The 18,906-nt window shown below is 34.4% G+C and overlaps 2 protein-coding genes across 4 annotated transcripts in view; one reads left to right on the forward strand and one right to left on the reverse strand.

Moving 5' to 3' along the window:
• Window positions 1–2,026, reverse strand: part of LOC148275647 (solute carrier family 12 member 9) — a 32,114-nt gene extending 30,088 nt beyond the window's left edge. The window contains exon 1 of one of the 2 annotated variants that reach the window (XM_088235385.1): window positions 1,382–2,026. In XM_088235385.1, the coding sequence (XP_088091511.1) occupies window positions 1,382–1,520 (139 nt within the window). In that variant the 5' untranslated portion in view covers window positions 1,521–2,026. The remainder of the gene's footprint in view (window positions 1–1,381) is intronic. The other variant, XM_088235387.1, reaches the window with a different exon arrangement.
• LOC148275648 (uncharacterized) lies at window positions 85–18,601 on the forward strand. Of its 2 annotated transcripts, none has more exons than XM_088235389.1 (6): window positions 85–227; window positions 7,517–7,652; window positions 10,186–10,758; window positions 13,284–13,397; window positions 14,197–14,334; window positions 17,553–18,601. In XM_088235389.1, exons 2-6 carry the CDS (start codon window positions 7,617–7,619, stop codon window positions 18,462–18,464), a joined length of 1,773 nt encoding a protein of 590 aa, XP_088091515.1. In that variant the 5' UTR covers window positions 85–227; window positions 7,517–7,616; the 3' UTR covers window positions 18,465–18,601. The 2 variants fall into 2 exon arrangements, with proteins under 2 accessions (XP_088091515.1, XP_088091514.1); XM_088235388.1 differs by lacking the exon at window positions 85–227 and adding an exon at window positions 4,029–4,131.
• Window positions 18,602–18,906: the final 305 nt, after the last annotated feature.

An 18,906-nucleotide genomic window follows, 5' to 3' on the forward strand; every position in this document is an offset into this window, starting at 1 on the left:
GTCATAAGATAAATACATTTCTATGACCTCAAATATTAATCTGGAGTTTAAATGAGCCATTTTAAATTGCATGATAGATAGAGCATAAAAAAATATAAATATACGAGTGCGGTGAGTGCCGGGAGTGCCGAGTGGACATCACCAAACCCTTATCTGCATCTGATAGTGCATAAGGCACTGCATTTTTAAACCAAATGCAGTGTATCTCGATCATCTGCTCCAGGAAGGTAAGGTAGTCTGTCTTACGCTTCTCACACTTACGTAAGCAAAAAATTATGGTGGTAAAGGCATTACAATTTTTACCTTGCGACATTAGATAAATTTTCTATAATTGTTTTTAATACGCGTATTTAGAATAACATGAAAAAAAATATGTTTTGCGCTTATGCGACAAACGGCACGTATTACATTACCGCGCCATACTTGTGCGAAATGTTTGTTAGAAGCGCACTTAGTGGGCACGATGTATAAGTAAATTTTAATATACCTGTTGTCGGGAACTAGCTCACGCTTCGCCAGACATATTTATATTAATAACTCCTGTAGTAAATAAATAAATAATTTATATTATAAATATTGAATCAGTTCAACATCGATTTTTAAGAAAGATAGGCTGGAGGTTGGGCTTATCCAGAGACCAATATACGTATAATGAGTTAGAAACTACCTTCAATATATCTTCTCTTCAAGACCGTTTAAATAAATCCGTCCTTCTAGTCTTATTTAAAATTCTCAACTCACTCTTTGATGCTCCTGAACTACTGAGCTCAATAAAATTAAATATCCCAACTAGAAACCCCAGACAAAACTTACTTTTCCAAACCGGTAACCATAGAACTAACTATGGTTTTCATTTCCCTATGCCCAGAATTCTTAGGTCTGCCAACAAACATACCAGTCTTGATTTCTTTGATAACAAATGGTCTTCTTTCAAACCATCACTGAATCAAATTCAATTATAAACACTTCTCTCTCGCTTCCACTCCCACCAAGTCTACTATATACCAATGTTTCTTTCTACTTTTATAATAATTTTCTATGTATAAATATATCTTTAAAAATGCCTAGTAGGCGTATATATAAATAAATAAATACATAAATATAACTTGACAATTACAGACGAGCGTTATTTAATGCTTTTTCAGCTTAAAAACAGCTGCTCAGCAGATAAAAATGACGAATAAAAATAATACACAGTAAACCGATTAAAAAGACCGCCCCTTTTTAGGTTATCTCTCAAACACAAATGTCAAACATGACAGTAAGTTGTTAGTGTTTTGTTTTACAGACGAAACAATTTTTCGCTCCAGATTTAAAATTGAAACACTTTTATAATTGAGCCAATAATTTGAATACGATATATAATTATTTAGGTACTTGCCTCCATCGGTCGCCCTATTATTGGATGTTGACCCTTTTCTGCATTTAAAAAACGTCACAAAATTTGTACAGCATCCTTCTTGCCTCGTCCCTTCATCGTTATTAATACTAGGCGAAGTTAAAGGGTCTAAACCGGACATTTTTAATTAAATTAAAACCAAACAAAAAGATTTTTACGTACACCGGACACCTCATCACTTCCTGGGATTACTCATTTCAAACAATTACTAAATATCTATTACGACTTATTCGATACGATTAGCGTCCTAATTTAATCAAGGAACTTTTTAATTTATGATTCTTCAGTTCGAAACGATCAAAAGGAAACGAATTCACTCATACACTAATAAATTTAATATTTAATGTCAATTATTATTAACACACACAAATAAAACGATGCTAATATTATAAACTTTAATAATGTGTAAGGTCAAAAGCCACCGGAAGAAAAGTTTATAATACTGATTGTCGATAGCGAGATATTTTATGAACAATGGATTTGTTTGTTTTTACTTTTTTTATCTTCTTGACAAACGATAACTTTATCACAACTGTCAAACGAGACTAAATCTAAACTCTATTTCTAATTCCAAATAGCAAACTATGCACAGATTTTCTTGATAACTTAGATGTCAGATGATTGTATAAATCAGTGGTCCTCAAATTGTTTATTGAAAGAAAATATATTTCAGGTGCGGCGAAACATTGATTTAGGACAAAATATTTATATTTTTTTTGACAAAGTAAGTATAAACTTTAAATGTTTTGTACATACATTGTTCATTATGACGTTTTTATCTCTCTAATAAAGGGAAAACTCGTGTATATTCGATAAAGTTTTATAATTGCTTATGTTTCCTTTAGGAAAAGTAAAAGAAGCATTAATTTTAATAATATTTTTATTGTACTTATGCAAAATGTGTTAATAACGTATTATAATCGAATGTAAACATACGTTTAAGCAATGAAATTTTATAAAACAAGTATCAAACAACCTATTGTAATTTAAACACCTCTGTTTAAAAATTGAATGGAGAAGTTGGAAATAAACAAATTATTCGAAATTATTATTATGTTATTAATATTTAAAGCAAACATTTTACCAAATGTTATTAAATATTTTTTGTGTATAAATTTTAAACACATGTTTATTGGTTGGGTACAGGAGAGTTAGAATATGAAGAGGGAATGGTATGTTAAAATCAGATAGGTCGGACAGGAAATCGGAATAACAATCATTTATGGGGCATAAAAAAAAAACATAGTTTAAATCTTCCTCCTCAAGCCGACATTCGCAAATGGCAGAGTTCCGGTCGTAGATTCTGAACAGGTAAAAACCATTCACCTGCCAGTCCAGGAAATATTCTAGTGTAAAAACACATTTTAAGATAAATAATTCATGTCAACCATGCCGGGAATCGAACTTGCGACCGTTCGCATGGTAGGTTAATGCGGTGACCATTATACCACGAAGCCGACAATTTACTCAAATTATATTACTCAGACTATAATATTCTACGATAAATAATTTTAAAAAAAAATCAAGTAGTGACCTGAAAACATACCCACAGTTACCTACTAAGTTTGTTTATTTATACCAGGGCTGCATTCAATGATCATGTACATGCTATCAAATTTTGGAGGATACTCATTCTTGATAAATAAAAAAGTTCGAATTTTATTGTTAGTAAAAGCAACATTCTATTTTGGTGGATCCCAACAAAATTCTTTTGTAAAATTCTTTATAATTTTGACCTATTTATTTATTTTCCCTGGATTTTTTGGATTGCGAAAATAATATTAATAAACACCTCTCTCTCGCTTCAACTCCCACCAAGTCTATTATATACCATTGTATCTTTCTACTTTAAATCTAATAATTTTCCTTGTCTTTTCGTTTCTATGTCCTTAAAAATGACCATTGGGCGTATATATAAATTTAAAAAACGTATTTCTATTAGTGCAGCCCTGTAACACACACAAGCAGGAATTTTGGTTTTGATTCTAAACGTCACGTCTGGCCGGTGGTTGAGAACGACTAAATACGCTTCGGGCATGAGTTAAGTGTCATATATATTTTTTTTTGTTGAAGGGATTAGGGAATGTCTATGTGTATTAATATATCAATGGATTGATTACCTCATAGTGGATAGATTACCGTATGTATACCAATGAAAAATTTGTCTTATTATATTATAAAATGGCAAATCAAAACCATTACTTTGAAGACTAAGATTTTTTTTTCGATTTTATAAAAAAGAGATCAGAATAATTCAACAATTAATTTTAGAGCTTTGGAAGTTGAAAAAAACAGTAATTTACTGTACCACATGGTCTCCTATAAATAATAAAAAAAACATAACAGGTTGTCAAAAAAAAGATACAAATTTGAAATATCAAAACGTAATTTTTGCTTTGTGAAATAATTATAATAAAAGAAGCAATAGGTAGCACTCGGAACAATTGTACCAAAAGTTAAATAATTGTTGCGTTTTCGTCGAAATGGACAAAATGTCCTTTTGTGGTAGATATGTGTTGGAAAAGGGACAGAAGCAACAATAATAAATTATTGTTTGATTCAAAAAGTGGCGGTACTTATCTAGCGAACTTAAATATTTATCCAAAGTACGATTTGTGATTTTTTACGCTGGCAACCAGAAATTTTGACAGTCCGAATTCTTTTCTTGCGAATTTGTTGCTGTTTATTTGTTGTGAAAGTTTGGTCAATATTTTTTCCAACAGGATGGAAAGGTAATTAAAAAATACACAAATAATATTAAAATTATTTCCATTGCTTCCTTGCTGATTGTATAACCGTAAGATGTTAGGTTGATTACGAAAATTTAACCTTTTTTGCATCTACTTTCGTTATTATTTCATTAACGAATTTGATAATTATATTAATTAATTTACTACAATCGTCCATCTATTATGGTTTACTTTTGGTCTTAAAGCTTAGAAATGATTCCTATATAAATAGGTCACGCCTTTTTTACATTATAAAAAATGGATTTTCAACATTGACAGAAAGATAATAAATAATATGATTAAATATCTGAGATTTTTACCACCGTTCTGATTCACAGTGAGTGTTTCCGGGCTATTATGCCGTGTGTTGTTTGCCTCGTGGCGTAATGGTCAGCGCGTTTGCAAATTTTTACTATCCGAATGGGGTCCGGTCTCAAATAATTTGGATATTGGAGTTCTACTGTATGAAAAAGGGTGTTTTCACACTCGAATATTTCATTAATATAACAGAATTAATATAAAAATCACATTAGAATATTTCCAAGTCCCTGGACTGGTACCTGAAACGTAAGACTGATCATCTTACCTTCATGTAACAAAAATGATCAGTATACACTGCGATTGATGTACCAATGCAGTGCCCTATGTACCATTAGGTGCGGAAAGAGAATGATGATGATGATGTGCTGTTCGCAATCTATTCCGACGTTTTAAATCGCATCACAGTGTCCATCAGGGTTGATGTTATTTGCATAGATAAACGAGGTGAGTCGAATAAATACGCAAACTAGGGTCGTAAAAACATTGTTTTACAAAATTTCATCCACATTAATTTTGTCTCCTTCAAAATACTCTCCATTTGTCGCTAGGCACATTTCCACGTGTGGCAATATTTTTGTTCGGTATGTCCGAGAAGTAGCTCATTTTTCTTCTTCGTAGTCTCAATCCTGGGGATTGGTTTGCTGCAAAGTCCTGCATCTCGCCCTCCACTGCTTTCTCTTCTCTGCAGCCCTCTTCAGCTCGACATATGAGGCGCAGTTTAAATCTTCGCACACTTGCGCCAAATATTCCCGTCGGGGGCGCCCTCTGCTCATTCTGTTAAGGGTCAGACAAAATAAACGTTTGTTTTAATAGGATTTATTTAATTGTAATAACTTTTGGTTATATATATCTAAGTATATGATGTTTATGTCTTTACGTCTAAATTAGTTCTGAGACTGGGAACCATCAAACTAGTATTTATATTGATCCGCGGGTGTCATATTTTGGACTGGGCTTGAGTAAACATTGATTTTAACTATCGAGGGTGAATGGAATTATACTACTGAGATAAAGATGTATTTATCTGGACAACATTCTAAGAGTTTATCATGTGACAGCATTGGAAAGTTTTACTAGTTGATACGAACTCATATCTAGGTTCATGGTTCCATAACAATTATAAAGGTGAATTTGCTAAGAAAAGTAGCATGGATGATTGGCCTCGAGAGGGGAGACTACGCTTACGGAGAATAGGAGGCAATGTTAAAAATCTCAAGTCTAAAAACACCTAAACATCACATTGACTCCATATTTATGTTTAATTTACTGAATGGCTTAATTGATGTATCATCGTTACTGGAACAAGTGGCATTCAATGTTCCAATCCGCCGGTTGCGAAATAATAATGTGCTGTTCCTCGATCAACACAGCACAAACTATGGCTCGCATGCACCAATGTCCCGATTGTGTCGTATTGTAAACTCGAGACAAGATCTGGACTTTTTGGTGTAAGTCTTTATAGATTTAAAAAATCACAAAGATAGACCGAATCTTGTCTCAAGGCAGTAGTTTTTTTTTTGTCCTAGCTTTAATTTTATTATAGTTGTGTTTTATTTGATTAGTATCTGTATTTATTGATGTAATAACTTATATTTCCATATAAGTTATTAATTTAAAAAATACTTGGCACACTTCTACTTATTTATTTTGACCAATTAGCCCCTTCACCCTCTAATGGGCATCTTCAGACTGGTGAATATTATACAGTGTAAGGGTAATTTAAATAAAACTAAATATTATCTTAAGTGTAGGTACATTTAAAAAATAAGTTGAAAAAGATACAATACGCAATATTGCAATGGAAGAGAGTGAGACAAATTATTGAAACATGTGTTGGCGGCGGTGTACTTTAAGAAAATATTCTATTATATGAAATATATTTACTGTTTTATTACAATGTACAGGGTCTAACTAAGGGGGTTAATAAGGGTGAGTTTTTAAATTCTATCTGCTGATTTATTAAAATTCTATCGCTATTATTTTTTATACTATTTATTTCTAAAATTTCTAATCTATCTAACTTTTGACCTTTATGTCCTACATGTAAAATTTTTATGTTTTTTGTTTTATCAAAAGTATGTTTAAATTTATTTAAATGTGATGCATAGTTTGATAAGTCGTTATTTAATCTATGTAAAGCTAAATGTTCTTTCACTCTGTATTTAATAGCTCTCCCGCTTTGTCCTATATATGAACCAGGACAAGTACATGTTAGTTCGTATATTCCGCTATTTTCCGATTTGTCGACCTGATCTTTACTATTAATTAATGTTTGGCCCAAAGATTTTTTATTATAAAATGAAACTAAAAGATTATTTTTATGTAAAACTTGTTTTATTTTTAATATGGAAATAGAACTCTCAAATATTTGGTACCTAGAATTTTTAATTTATCACCAAAAGAACTTAAATTTAACTCACATTGTAACAAGAGAAAAATAAGAGAGTGGCTACTCGATCAAGAGTTTATATATGAATAGTAGCTTAGGTGTAAATATTTTAATTTTTCATATATTTTCTTGTATTTAAAAAATAAATTTATACATTATTATTTGTATAAACATGTTTATTCTGATTTTTCCGGCTGTTAATTTTTATCTGTTATTCATTGTTTTTATAAATGTAAATAATATTATTAAGTCAGTATAAATATAATCTTCACCAACAAGCTACAAAAAGTGGCTTGGTGGGATTTTAGTTTTAGTAAAAATATAACAAGTGAAATTTTTTTTAAATTGTAAAAATGTATAATTATGCTATTAAATAAAAATAAAAATAAATTAATAAGTTATTACATCGTTACAATGGAACTCCATCAAGAATTGTCAATAAATAATTTAAATGAAAAAAGTAAGAAATGGTATTTACCATCGTTAGAATGGACTGCATAGGTCCGTAAATAAAATAAATAAATGAATAATAAATAAATTTATGGAGAAGACCATAAACAAAAATGCCGATGAATGTTTCTCCGTCACATCTGAGATCTCGCTATTTCCGTGATCGTCATAATGAAGTTTGACTGTATTTCATTCTTTTATTAAATTTTACTTTTTTTTTTACCTCAGGGCGGGTACTTCATTGATTTCTGTCCAAGATACTGCTAACCATATTCCGTGCGATGATACCGGGGGAACTAACCAGGAAAATTACAATGATTCTAATGATATGCTGTGGAAAATAAAAGATGATAGTCAAGAAATGGTAAGAATCGGAATTCCAATTTGATCGGTAAAATAATATCCCACGCCTGCTCCAACTCTCTGATTTCAATCATCTATAGTGGATTAGTTTGCGGCAAAGCTTTGTATCTGCTCTGCCCTGTGCAACCCTCTTTAGCTCTTCACACGACCTGCAGTTCAAATCCTCGCAGAAATCTTCGAGGTATTCTCGACGAAAGCGCCCCCTGTAGTTTGTCTCCTCAGATATCCTCTCAATTTATTTATTCAAATGTGCAATCACAATGTATGTTACAATATTTGAGTGTGTCCAAATGTTCATAGACAAAAGACTGGATTTCACCCCCTCGGGGGTCATTAAGATTAACAAATTACAACAGGGATGGAGAATACATTAAGCAAGGGAATATGGAAGGCAAGGCATTTACAGGGCTTATGACCTGTCATTGGCTGGTTTAAGTGGCCACTTTACACACTGTGTAACATTCACCATTTTGCCTATGTTTGAACATCCATATTTCTTCAATTCTTCCATCTGTTGATTTTAGTGAAGTTAGAGAGCTGAAACCTTTATTGTTGTGAAGAGATTCATCTGACTGAGTTATTTCACATACTAGGCAACGCCTGAAAACAATTTTTCAATTTTTAAACTTCTTCTTGGACTGAATTATTTCACATACTAGGCAACGCCTGAAAACAATTTTTCAATTTTTGAACATCTTCTTGGACCAGTTGGTTTCATTACAATATTTGAGTTTGTCCAAATGTTCATAGACAAAAGACTGGATTTCACCCCCTCGGGGGTCATTAAGATTAACAAATTACAACAGGGATGGAGAATACCTTAACCAAGGGAATATGGAAGTCAAGGCAATGTATGTTTATAAATATTTACAAAAATAAATAATATTTATTTATACTTTTACAATATTTGTATTATTTTTTTATACGGAATAATGTTCCCTCACTGGGGTGTCCCGTGCTGAGGGAAACATTTTACAATAAGTTAACCATGCCTTAAATTAGTTATTGAACATAGTTAACAAAATAAGAAAATAAAAATGTAATTAATCTAATCAACCTAATGAGGAATTCCACTGTTTTCTATTTTTTTTTCTTTCTATTAGCGTACTATTTAACTAAGCAAAAATATATATACATTTTTTTTTGTTTGTTATTTACAAAGATATGACATTTAAAGTTACATTTATCAAATACCGCGTCAAATGACTGTAATCAGTGTGTCACTTTTCAGTAGTGACGTCATGAAACGGTTGGCGTTCTTACTTTCACTGACCTGACAAGAATCTATGGAATATTGCTTTGGTTGCTTTATTTAGTTGATCGTAATTTGCTCATTTCTATGTTATGGTTGTTTTTACGGACGTTTCGATTTAGAAAAACCTAGAAAGTTGACCTAATCTCTGGTTGAAATGTCACATTATACAAATTATAACCTTTTTTTTCTATGGTCAAAACGTTGCGGTGGCTTTAAGCGGAAACCGGAAATACTACACGTAGATATAAGGAGTGATGTCATTATTTACGATTTTAAAATGAATACTATTTTTAACATTTTTTATTTATTTTTGCATGCATTTTTGAGATATTTCATCCTACTCCAAAATTTTTAAATATTCACGTGTACACTAAAACATTTTAAAAATTTAATTCCGGGTTGGGCTGGAATTCCTCATTATTATCTTTAACATAAGAACCAATATAAACGAAAATAATCGTAAAATCATAACAAATTCATATAGACTTGTAGACCAAATTTCATAAACAGGACACAAATTTTTACTTATTTAGCTTGATCCACTCATCGATCCGTGCGCAACCCACCTCCACTATACATTTCTCAATAGCAATTTTATATTGTGAATACATACTTATTGTCCTTATGGACAATGGAAGTAGATTGTGCACTTTAACCGAGTAGTATAATTAACAAAGACATAAAACCTATAATAAACAAAGACAGCTAAATTACTAATATACATTACGATACATAGTCGAAGAGGAAGAGTCTCAAACTGGTAATCCCAGCATGGAAAAGAAACAACAATGTTTTGAGTATGTCCAAATGTTTGTAGACATACTGGATTTCCTCCCCCGGGAGTTATTTTTATCTAAATTTGTTGCAACAGAGAGGGAAAACATTTTGAGAAGGGTATATAGCAGTCTAAACATTTACTGAGCTTATGACCTGTCATTGGCTGGTTTAAGTGCCCACTTTACACACTGTGTAACAACGGACCCAGCAAACTCCGGTGACAATTGTCATCAAACGGAGGCGATACGGTTGGCTTGGCCATGTACTGCGGATGCCTCCTGAGAGCCTTAACCACGCTTGCCTATTTTACAAGGCATCAGGTTCTCGACGTCCTGGATGTCCGACTGTTCGTCGGCAGTTTATGTCAGAACTTCGGGACGAGAGCATGACTTGGGAGGACACAAAAGAGTTGGCAGCCGATAGAGATGCATAGAGGCTCTTTGTGCATACCATATGCTCCAACTAATAATATCTGTTTTTAATAGTTTATTTATATTTTCAGTTTACAAGTAGTGAATCCTCCCCTTGCGTTGACCTGAACGCTGTATCGCAAGAATTATTGACCTGCTATATCTGTGACCACATCTGCGAGGACAGTGCCGACTTCCACATGCACAAAACCTCGCACAGGGGACAGAAGGAATTCGGCTGCACAAAATGCGACTTCTCGACCGCCAAGACGCTGGAGCTGAAGATGCACAAACGAATGCACACCGAACCCAAACCGTTCGTGTGCGAAATGTGCCCGTACTCGACTAACTTCTCCGCGAGTCTGCGGAAGCACACGATGACGCACACCGGGGAGAAGCCGTACGCCTGCAACGCTTGCAACTATTCCTGCGCGGAGCTCGGGAACCTGCGGAAACACCAGATGGTGCACTCCGAGCTGAAGCCGTTCGTCTGCAACCTGTGCCATTTTTCTTGTAGACTCGCGAGCGACCTCACAAGACACAAGTTGTTCTGTAATCGAGTGTTTTTCAAGACGGGAGACAAGGTTTTGAGTGCCGGGACTTGTGTGAACGATAAGGACTTTAATAGAGGAGAAATTAAGACTGGCGAAGAAATACTGAGTCAGGTATGTAAACATTCAAACATCATTTTATTGCACAATGGGGGTTTCTGGGTCATCATGCCGTGTGTCGTTCGCACCCTTTTCCAATGCAGATTGCATCACAGAATCCATCATCAGGGTTGATGTAATTTATGTGGGTAGCTGGATCACAACGCCCTCGAATTTCATCGTCATATTTTTCTCGGGAAATATTTTATAAGCTTATTTCTGGAAGTATATATCGTCAGGTTTCTGCCACAAGTTGGTAACTTATTCTTAGTGGTGGGGGTCAGTGCTACGCAAGCTCCTGACGTCACTGCGACCTGTGAAGATCTATTGTGATGGGCCCTCCAAGCCCAGGTCTATAAAGAGCCTGGCTGCTGTGTGGAAGGCGAGAGTTTACATTTCGCTAAATCTCCCCCTCCAAGCCCAGATCCGTAAAGGATTGGGCTATTAGGTAAAGGGCGAGCTCTTTAACATCCTCAATTTAACCAGCGGTCCCCCGAGGATGAAGCTTCCTTTATGATGTAAAGCATAACATTCGCATAGAAAGTGTATAGGTGTTTCCACACCTGTACTGCAAAACCTACATCTAGAAGTTTGGGAAAGGTTCATTCTAGCGCGGTGTTTGTTCAATCTGCAGTGCCCTGGGCGGGCTCTAGTGATAACCCTCACTTGATTTCGGCGGAGCTCATTAGGTCAAAAGTAAAACTTTGCGAGTACCCTTTTATCAGTTCCTTTACATGGTGCAGACCAGGTACTTTTTGCCAGAGCATTACACTCTGCTTCCTGGCCCATGACCTAAGCTCATTACGAGGAGCACATTTAGGCAACTCACAGAAGTTGATAACTACAAATTTTCTAAAAATGAAATGTCTTCATTTATGGCATCAAATCATTTTTGTTTAAAAAGTGAATAAAAATATTTCGTATTTTATAAATATTTATTCGGTTCGCATTTTTATTTGAAGTACTTACTTACTTTTTTTTTTTTTTTTTAGAAAAAGAAATATTTGCGTTCTTATGATTTACCCAAATATTTAATTTTGAGGGCCATTTTCAACGAGTTGTAAATAACTCACTATTAGAAAATGGAATCGAGTTGGGGTAGAGTGGGATTCGAACCACGGACCTTTGGTCCGTGAGTCCGAGACACTAGCCACAGGACCACAACCCGATTTTAAACTTTTACTTAACATGTCGGGCTGCATCATATTCTGCCACTCCAATATGCGGCAACTCCAATATGTGGTAATCTTGTCATTTGCCACCATTAAGTCCCTAGGTCTTGAATTGTTGATTTGGGATGAGCTTTTAACTTTCATCATTATTCCCTTTCCCTTCCTTATGGTGCATAGGGCACTGCATAGGTGCACCAATCGCAGTGTATCTTGATCATTTTTGCTACACGAAGGTAAGATGATCAGTCTTACCCTTCAGGAGCCAGTCCGGGGACTATGAAATATTCTAGTGTAAAAACACTTTTTTAAATTATTAACATATTACAACAGAGATGAAGAACATTTAAGAGAAGGTAATATAGAAGTCTAGGCATCTACAGGGCTTATGACCTGTCAATGGCTGGTTTAAGTGGCCACTTTACACACTGTAACATTCACCATTCTGCCTATATTTGAACATCTATATTCCTTCAATTCTTTCATCTGGTGATGTTTGTGAAGTTAAAGAGCTGAAACCTTTATTTATGCGGATGAGATTCATCTAATTGAATTATATCACCTACATACTAGGCAACGCCTGAAAATGTTATTTTTTCAATTTCTATACTTCTTCCTGGACCAAGTGGATTTATCAGAAATATTTTGAGTTTGTCTAAATTTTTGTAGACAAGGACTGGATTTAAGTCCCTGAGGAGCTGTTTATATTAACATATTACAACAGAGATGAAGAACATTTAAGAGAAGGTAATATAGAAGTCTAGGCATCTACAGGGCTTATGAACCTGTCAATGGCTGGTTTAAGTGGCCACTTTACCTGCTGTGGAACGTTCACCATTCTGCCCATATTTGAACATCTATATTCCTTCAATTCTTTCGTCTGGTGATGTTTGTGAAGTTAAAGAGCTGAAACCTTTATTTATGCGGGTGAGATTCATCTAATTGAATTATTTCACCTGCATACTAGGCAACGCCTGAAAATGTTATTTTTCAATTTCTGTACTTCTTCATGGACCAGGTGGATTTATTAACAATATTTTGAGTTTGTCCAAATTTTTGTAGACAAGAACTGGATTTAACTCCCTGGGGATTCAACTCCCCTTTTAAATTATTACATCATGTCAACCATGTTGGGAATTTAACCCGAGACCTCTTGCGTGATAGGCAAACGCGCTGACCATGAGGCCGACTTTTGACTTTAGAAGTGCAATGTCTCACAACTAGTAAAATGTTGGTACCAACTTGTGCCAGAAATTCGACTATATAATCCAAATTTCGAAAAAGATCAACAAATACAAATTCAATATTGTTTTTATTCTGTTGTTGATAGTTTTATGATTTGTATATTTTTAGTTTAATTTTTGATTCTAGTTAACCGGTGGAAATAGAACTCGATTGGACAACCATAACAGTGGAAATCCAGAGCTAGAGTTTGATATTCAGAATATTAAAATGGAACAAGATATAGATGACGAGACTTACACAGTAAGATCATGTTTCTGTTTTACTTATCATTTAATTTAATTTATTTAATAAACGCCCTATCTCTATAATTATTATTACAATTCACCAATACCTAGACTACACCGACCAGCGGCCAGCGGCTAGGTAACGAGTATGGTGAAGTTGATATATTTCGTCTGTCTTTATATAAATATAGGTTAAGTATTCAAAAGGTTATAAATTAATTTTGATAAAATTTCTTAATATTGTTCTTTATTTACTATTTTGTTTTCTCATGTATCTCTATAGTAATGTATAAACTTATATGTATGTGTGTATGTTTCCATATGTAAATTTATTAAATATTTTTCTATGCACCCTATACCTATGTTGGTACATTTCCTTATTTTTACTTATTATTGTATCTTTTAGCTTTTCTTATGTTATCTTTAATTTTAACTAAATTTACACACTTATGTTTCACTGCTGCACTTGAATGTAATTTCTAATACATGTAAAAGCCCGTAGGGCGTGTAAATTAATAAATAAATAAATAAATTAGAAAATTGTGTGGGTAGATCATTAATAAATAGTACAAAGAAAAATGGACATCAACATTCTTTTATCATCAGCATTCTCTTATCCAAATTCATTCTCCAACCGTCGGCGTCGAAGTGAGTTAATCTGTAAAATTATGCCGAGTTCAATAGCAACATAAATGAGTAAAATTGATTTTATTATTATTATTTATTTATTTTTCAAAAATATTTACAAAAAATTCTTAAATTAAAGTCCTGCTGAGTTGCATACATACAATTAATTATAAGTTTGGTTTGTCCAGTTCTCCGAGGCTGTGGACGACCCGACGCAGATAGGAAATAAAGCGGAAGATGGCCAGGAGACTATAACACTTCCCAAAGATGAAGACATTCGGAGATTGCTGATCAAGATGGAGGATGATACCGATGAACCTATCAAGGTACGGTGTACATATCTATTTATTTATAGATGGTCTATTTTTTGTTGACACTGTTAAGGCCCTTTACTGCCGTCCTTACGAAGAGTGCATTTTTGACGACATTTTGTTAAATACAGATTCGGAACCACGAAGAAAAGATCTTTATTTTAGTCTTACTCATGCATCAATACTCCTTCAGGTACCATGAAATCCAGAAAGCAAACTGCAGTAGCTTGGTTTTCAGTTTACAATTATCTTCAATTTACAATATTTGAGTTTGTCCAAATGTTCGTAGACAAAAGACTGGATTTCACCCCCTCGGGAGTAATTAAGATTAACAAATTACAACAAGGATGGAGAATACCTTAAATAAGGGAATATGGAAGTCAAGGCATTTACAGAGCTTATGACCTGTCATTGGCTGGTTTAACATTCACCATTTTGCCAATGTTTGAACATCCATATTTCTTCAATTCTTCGATTTGTTGATTTTAATGAAGTTAAAGAGCTGAAATCTTTATTGTTGCGAAGAGATTCATCTGACTGAATTATTTCACATACTAGGCAACGCCTGAAAACAATTTTTCAATTTTTAAACTTCTTCTTGGACCAGTTAGTTTCATTGGTGAATGTTACACAGTGTGTAAAGTGGCCACTTAAACCAGCCAATGACAGGTCATAAGCCCTGTAAATGCCTTGACTTCCATATTCCCTTATTTAAGGTATTCTCCATCCCTGTTGTAATTTGTTTATCTTCAATTTAGTTTATTTTATCTTTTACATTTAAATATTAATCTTAATACGAAAACAAAAAGTAGACTCTTTTAACCTACTCTCCAAAATTAATCTTAATTTCCCCTTTCGCGTGACAAGAAATAAGTATTTATTCCATCTGCCAGTCTGTAGCACTAACTATGCACAACACTCTTTCCTCTATTGTTCTTGCTCAAACTATAATGCTTTTTTGTCATCTATTGATTTATTTAACATGCCCCTTAATGTATTTAAAAATAGATTAAGACTCATTCTTTCTGCTCCCACTTGCTATTTAATGACGCTCACGCTTACACACATCTGAACACTTACTCCCACACAAATACACACAAACACACCTCTACACTTATTCTCATACAAATACACACAAACACACCCTTTTGTTGTACCACAATTTAATATGTATGATTTTTATTTAGAAACTTCGCTGCCTTTGGAGTGTATGGTCAGCTCAATGCCTTTCATACCTGAAACACAATACCTTGTACACTGATAACGGAGGGAATTAGAGTTTAGTGGACTGTATGGAAATTGTTACTCACTTTTAAAGATTTTCCGATTGTTTCTTATATGGAGCACTTCACTATTGCTGTTGCACGGATCGTGGTATCGTGTAGATGATGTTCAACTGTATAATTTATATGATAAAGATTTATCAGAGAGACAACTTTTCACATGTGACTTGCTCACAGGACTGTTTTTACCGTCGCGCAAGAATTTTGAAATAGGAAGAATTTGGGAAAGAAGGGATATTTACAGTCTTACATGAGTTACCAGTATAGAAAATGTAAAATCAGTACTTAACAGTCTTCTAACTGTATCTTTTTTATGTTATTACAGTAAAACCCCCTTTTTACGTTTTTCAAAGGAGCTAAAAAAAAAAGTGTAAAACTGAGGAAAACGCTAATGTGAGGAAATGAAAAATATATGGAAAAAAATAGGAATAACATTAAAAAAAAAAATTCGTACACTATAGTGTACATATACTTCCAGAAAAATTGTATGAACGGTGATAACTGGAAGTTGATAATATTTTTTTTACCTATTTTTAATGATTTCACTCAAAATATTTTTATATTTTTAAAAATAATATTATGTAATCCGATTTTTATTTGATTTAAAAACAGCAAGTTAAAATTATTTTATGTGTAAAAAAAAAGAAAATAGAATTTTGAATTTGCATAAAATACTACAAAATAATTTTTCCCCTAAATGTTGGGAAATTTTATTTATACGGTATTACTTTTTTTCTATGGCATCACTAAAAACAACTGTCATATAGTTTGCGGCTTTTTAAACCATCTTTTTTAAAACTTCAAATATTTCTATTGTCAACTGTGTATCATGATTTGTACAAGTCAATATGACGTTTTTGTTCAAATGAAATCTTAGACTAACCCTAAAGGTTAATAGGAACTGGGAACACTTAAACAAAAATACCAATTACACTGCACCTGCTTTGAATTTAGGTTAAGGCAATAATTTATCCTTTTTTAGTTGTTTGCCTGTTTTTATTCTTCATTCGCGGTGGCACGCGGTGGCGCTCGCGTCGCGGCATCATTATTGCGGCATAATTTTGGCTTTTTTGACACATCAAATGAATTCCGTTTTTTTTAAGCGTAAAACCGGGGTTATGAAAAATGTAAAAAACGTTAATTGAGGGGAATATTCGTATGAGAATGTATGAAGAAAAATGGGTCCTGAACATTTCGGTGTAAAAAGCTGGAAAACGTAAAATCGAGGAACGTAAAAAAGAGGTTTTACTGTATATCATTGGTGACTGTTTGTTTCTGTAAAATAAATCAATAAATAAATTATTCTCTCAATTTTTCCTTTCTTTTGATACATGGCATATGTATAGTGATGACACGCATAGTATTGAAACTGCCACAAAAACACCATTATTTTCTTTTACCGTGATTTTCTCAGAAACATGTCTATCTGAGATATTGTTCTCTTCATACGGAGGGCAGTTTAGTCCGGGCGAGATTTACTTTGCGAGTGTTGATGGATGCCGAAAATAAAGCTGATACATGGAATTTAAAAAATGGATGAAAGTGTGCTGAATGTCATTTCTCAGGCACCGAGAAAGACTTGGCATGACTAAATACAACAAATACTTGAAGAAAAGGAGGGATACTGAATAATATAGCATCGCACAATTCCTATGCACAGATTAAGTCTATTGCTGAGAAGGCCACACATTTAAAAAAAGCAGCTCCTAGCCATCTCTATCCTATCTTTAATCTCCCGAGAGTGATCCCACTGGTCATTGAGCCAGCATCCCAGATATTGATGGATTCTTTCTATTTCCTTCATTCTCATGCCCAAGAGACATATTTTTCACTTGTTAATTACTTTTGGACACATTTATTTTTATTTCTCTTGAGTTACAACCCAATATGAGTTTTGTAAGTGTCTAAACTTATCTATCGATGACTATGATTTTTCTTATTTTTTTGCAGTACACGGAAGCAGAAATCCAGCACGTGATGGCATTCTTTCCAATGAAAAAAGACCTGATATCTAACATGCAGCTTCCCTTCGTCTGTTACATCTGCGACTTTGTCTGCACCGACCTCGAAGACCTAAAACAGCACAAACTTATCCACCGCGGCCAGAAACTCTTCCCCTGTACGCTGTGCAACTCCACATGCAAGAAGGCCAGCGACTTCAAACGCCACAAGATGCTTCACTTCAACCTCAAACCGTACACTTGCGACATCTGCCCTTACTCGACGGCGGTCTCGACAAACCTGCGCAAACACAAGATGATCCACACGGGCGAAAAGCCGTACGCTTGCAACACGTGCAGTTACTCGTGCTCGGAGCTGGGAAGCCTAAAAAAACATCAACTGATCCACTCGGGCGAAAAGCCGTTCGTGTGCAGTCTGTGCGACTTTTCCTGCCGGTCTTCCAGCGATCTCTCGCGACACAAAGCGACGCATTCCGATGTCAAGCAGTACTCGTGCGACGAGTGCCCGTATTCGTGCGCGCGATTAGACACGCTTCGCAACCACAGATTGATGCACACGGGGGAAAAACCGTACAGTTGCGAGTCGTGCTCGTTCATGTGCAAAAGCCTCGGGATCTTGATCAACCACAGGAGAAAACACTCGGGGGAGAAGCCCTACGGGTGCCAAATCTGTCCCTTCACGTGCGCGCAGCTGACTTCTTTCAAAAGACATTTGCAAAATCACTCCAGTAATTTTCCTTTCTCGTGTACCGTTTGCGATTTCGCGTGCAGGCGTCGCAATCATCTGAAAAAACATTTGCTGCTCCACGGATCGCTGGCGGGCGAAAAAGTTCAGGTTGCCAATGCGAAAACAAAGCGGAGAAAGAAAAAAATCTCAAAAAAAGTTAAGAGTGCTCGTTAAAATTTATCATATATATGTTTTTTTTACTATTATATTGTATATAATATCTTCTTCTGAAGCTTTGATTTGTTTAACTATACATATATTTTATCTGCCGATGGATGTCGGACGTGGAACCAGAGTGACCTAAGAGGGAAACATCATATACGACAAAAACATTTAAGTTTGTAAGTGAAAATTCTTGATGAAAGTTCATTGTAATTTATTATATAAATAAAACACGAGTGATACTTTAATCCACAAATTTGGAATATCCAGTGACCGGTTTCATCGCTTTCGCGACATCTTCGAGACTGGTATCTTTATTAAAAAGTTAAATGTATTTATACAGAACAGAGGTAAGATGTCTCGAAGATGTCGCGAAAGCGATGAAACCGGTCACTGGATATTCCAAATTTGTGGATTAAAGTATCACTCGTGTTTTATTTATGTAATAAAATAT

Source organism: Micrasema longulum, unplaced genomic scaffold, assembly GCF_059751315.1.
Source record: "Micrasema longulum isolate JH-2025_06_02 unplaced genomic scaffold, ASM5975131v1 h1tg001369l, whole genome shotgun sequence".
Taxonomy (NCBI): domain Eukaryota; kingdom Metazoa; phylum Arthropoda; class Insecta; order Trichoptera; family Brachycentridae; genus Micrasema; species Micrasema longulum.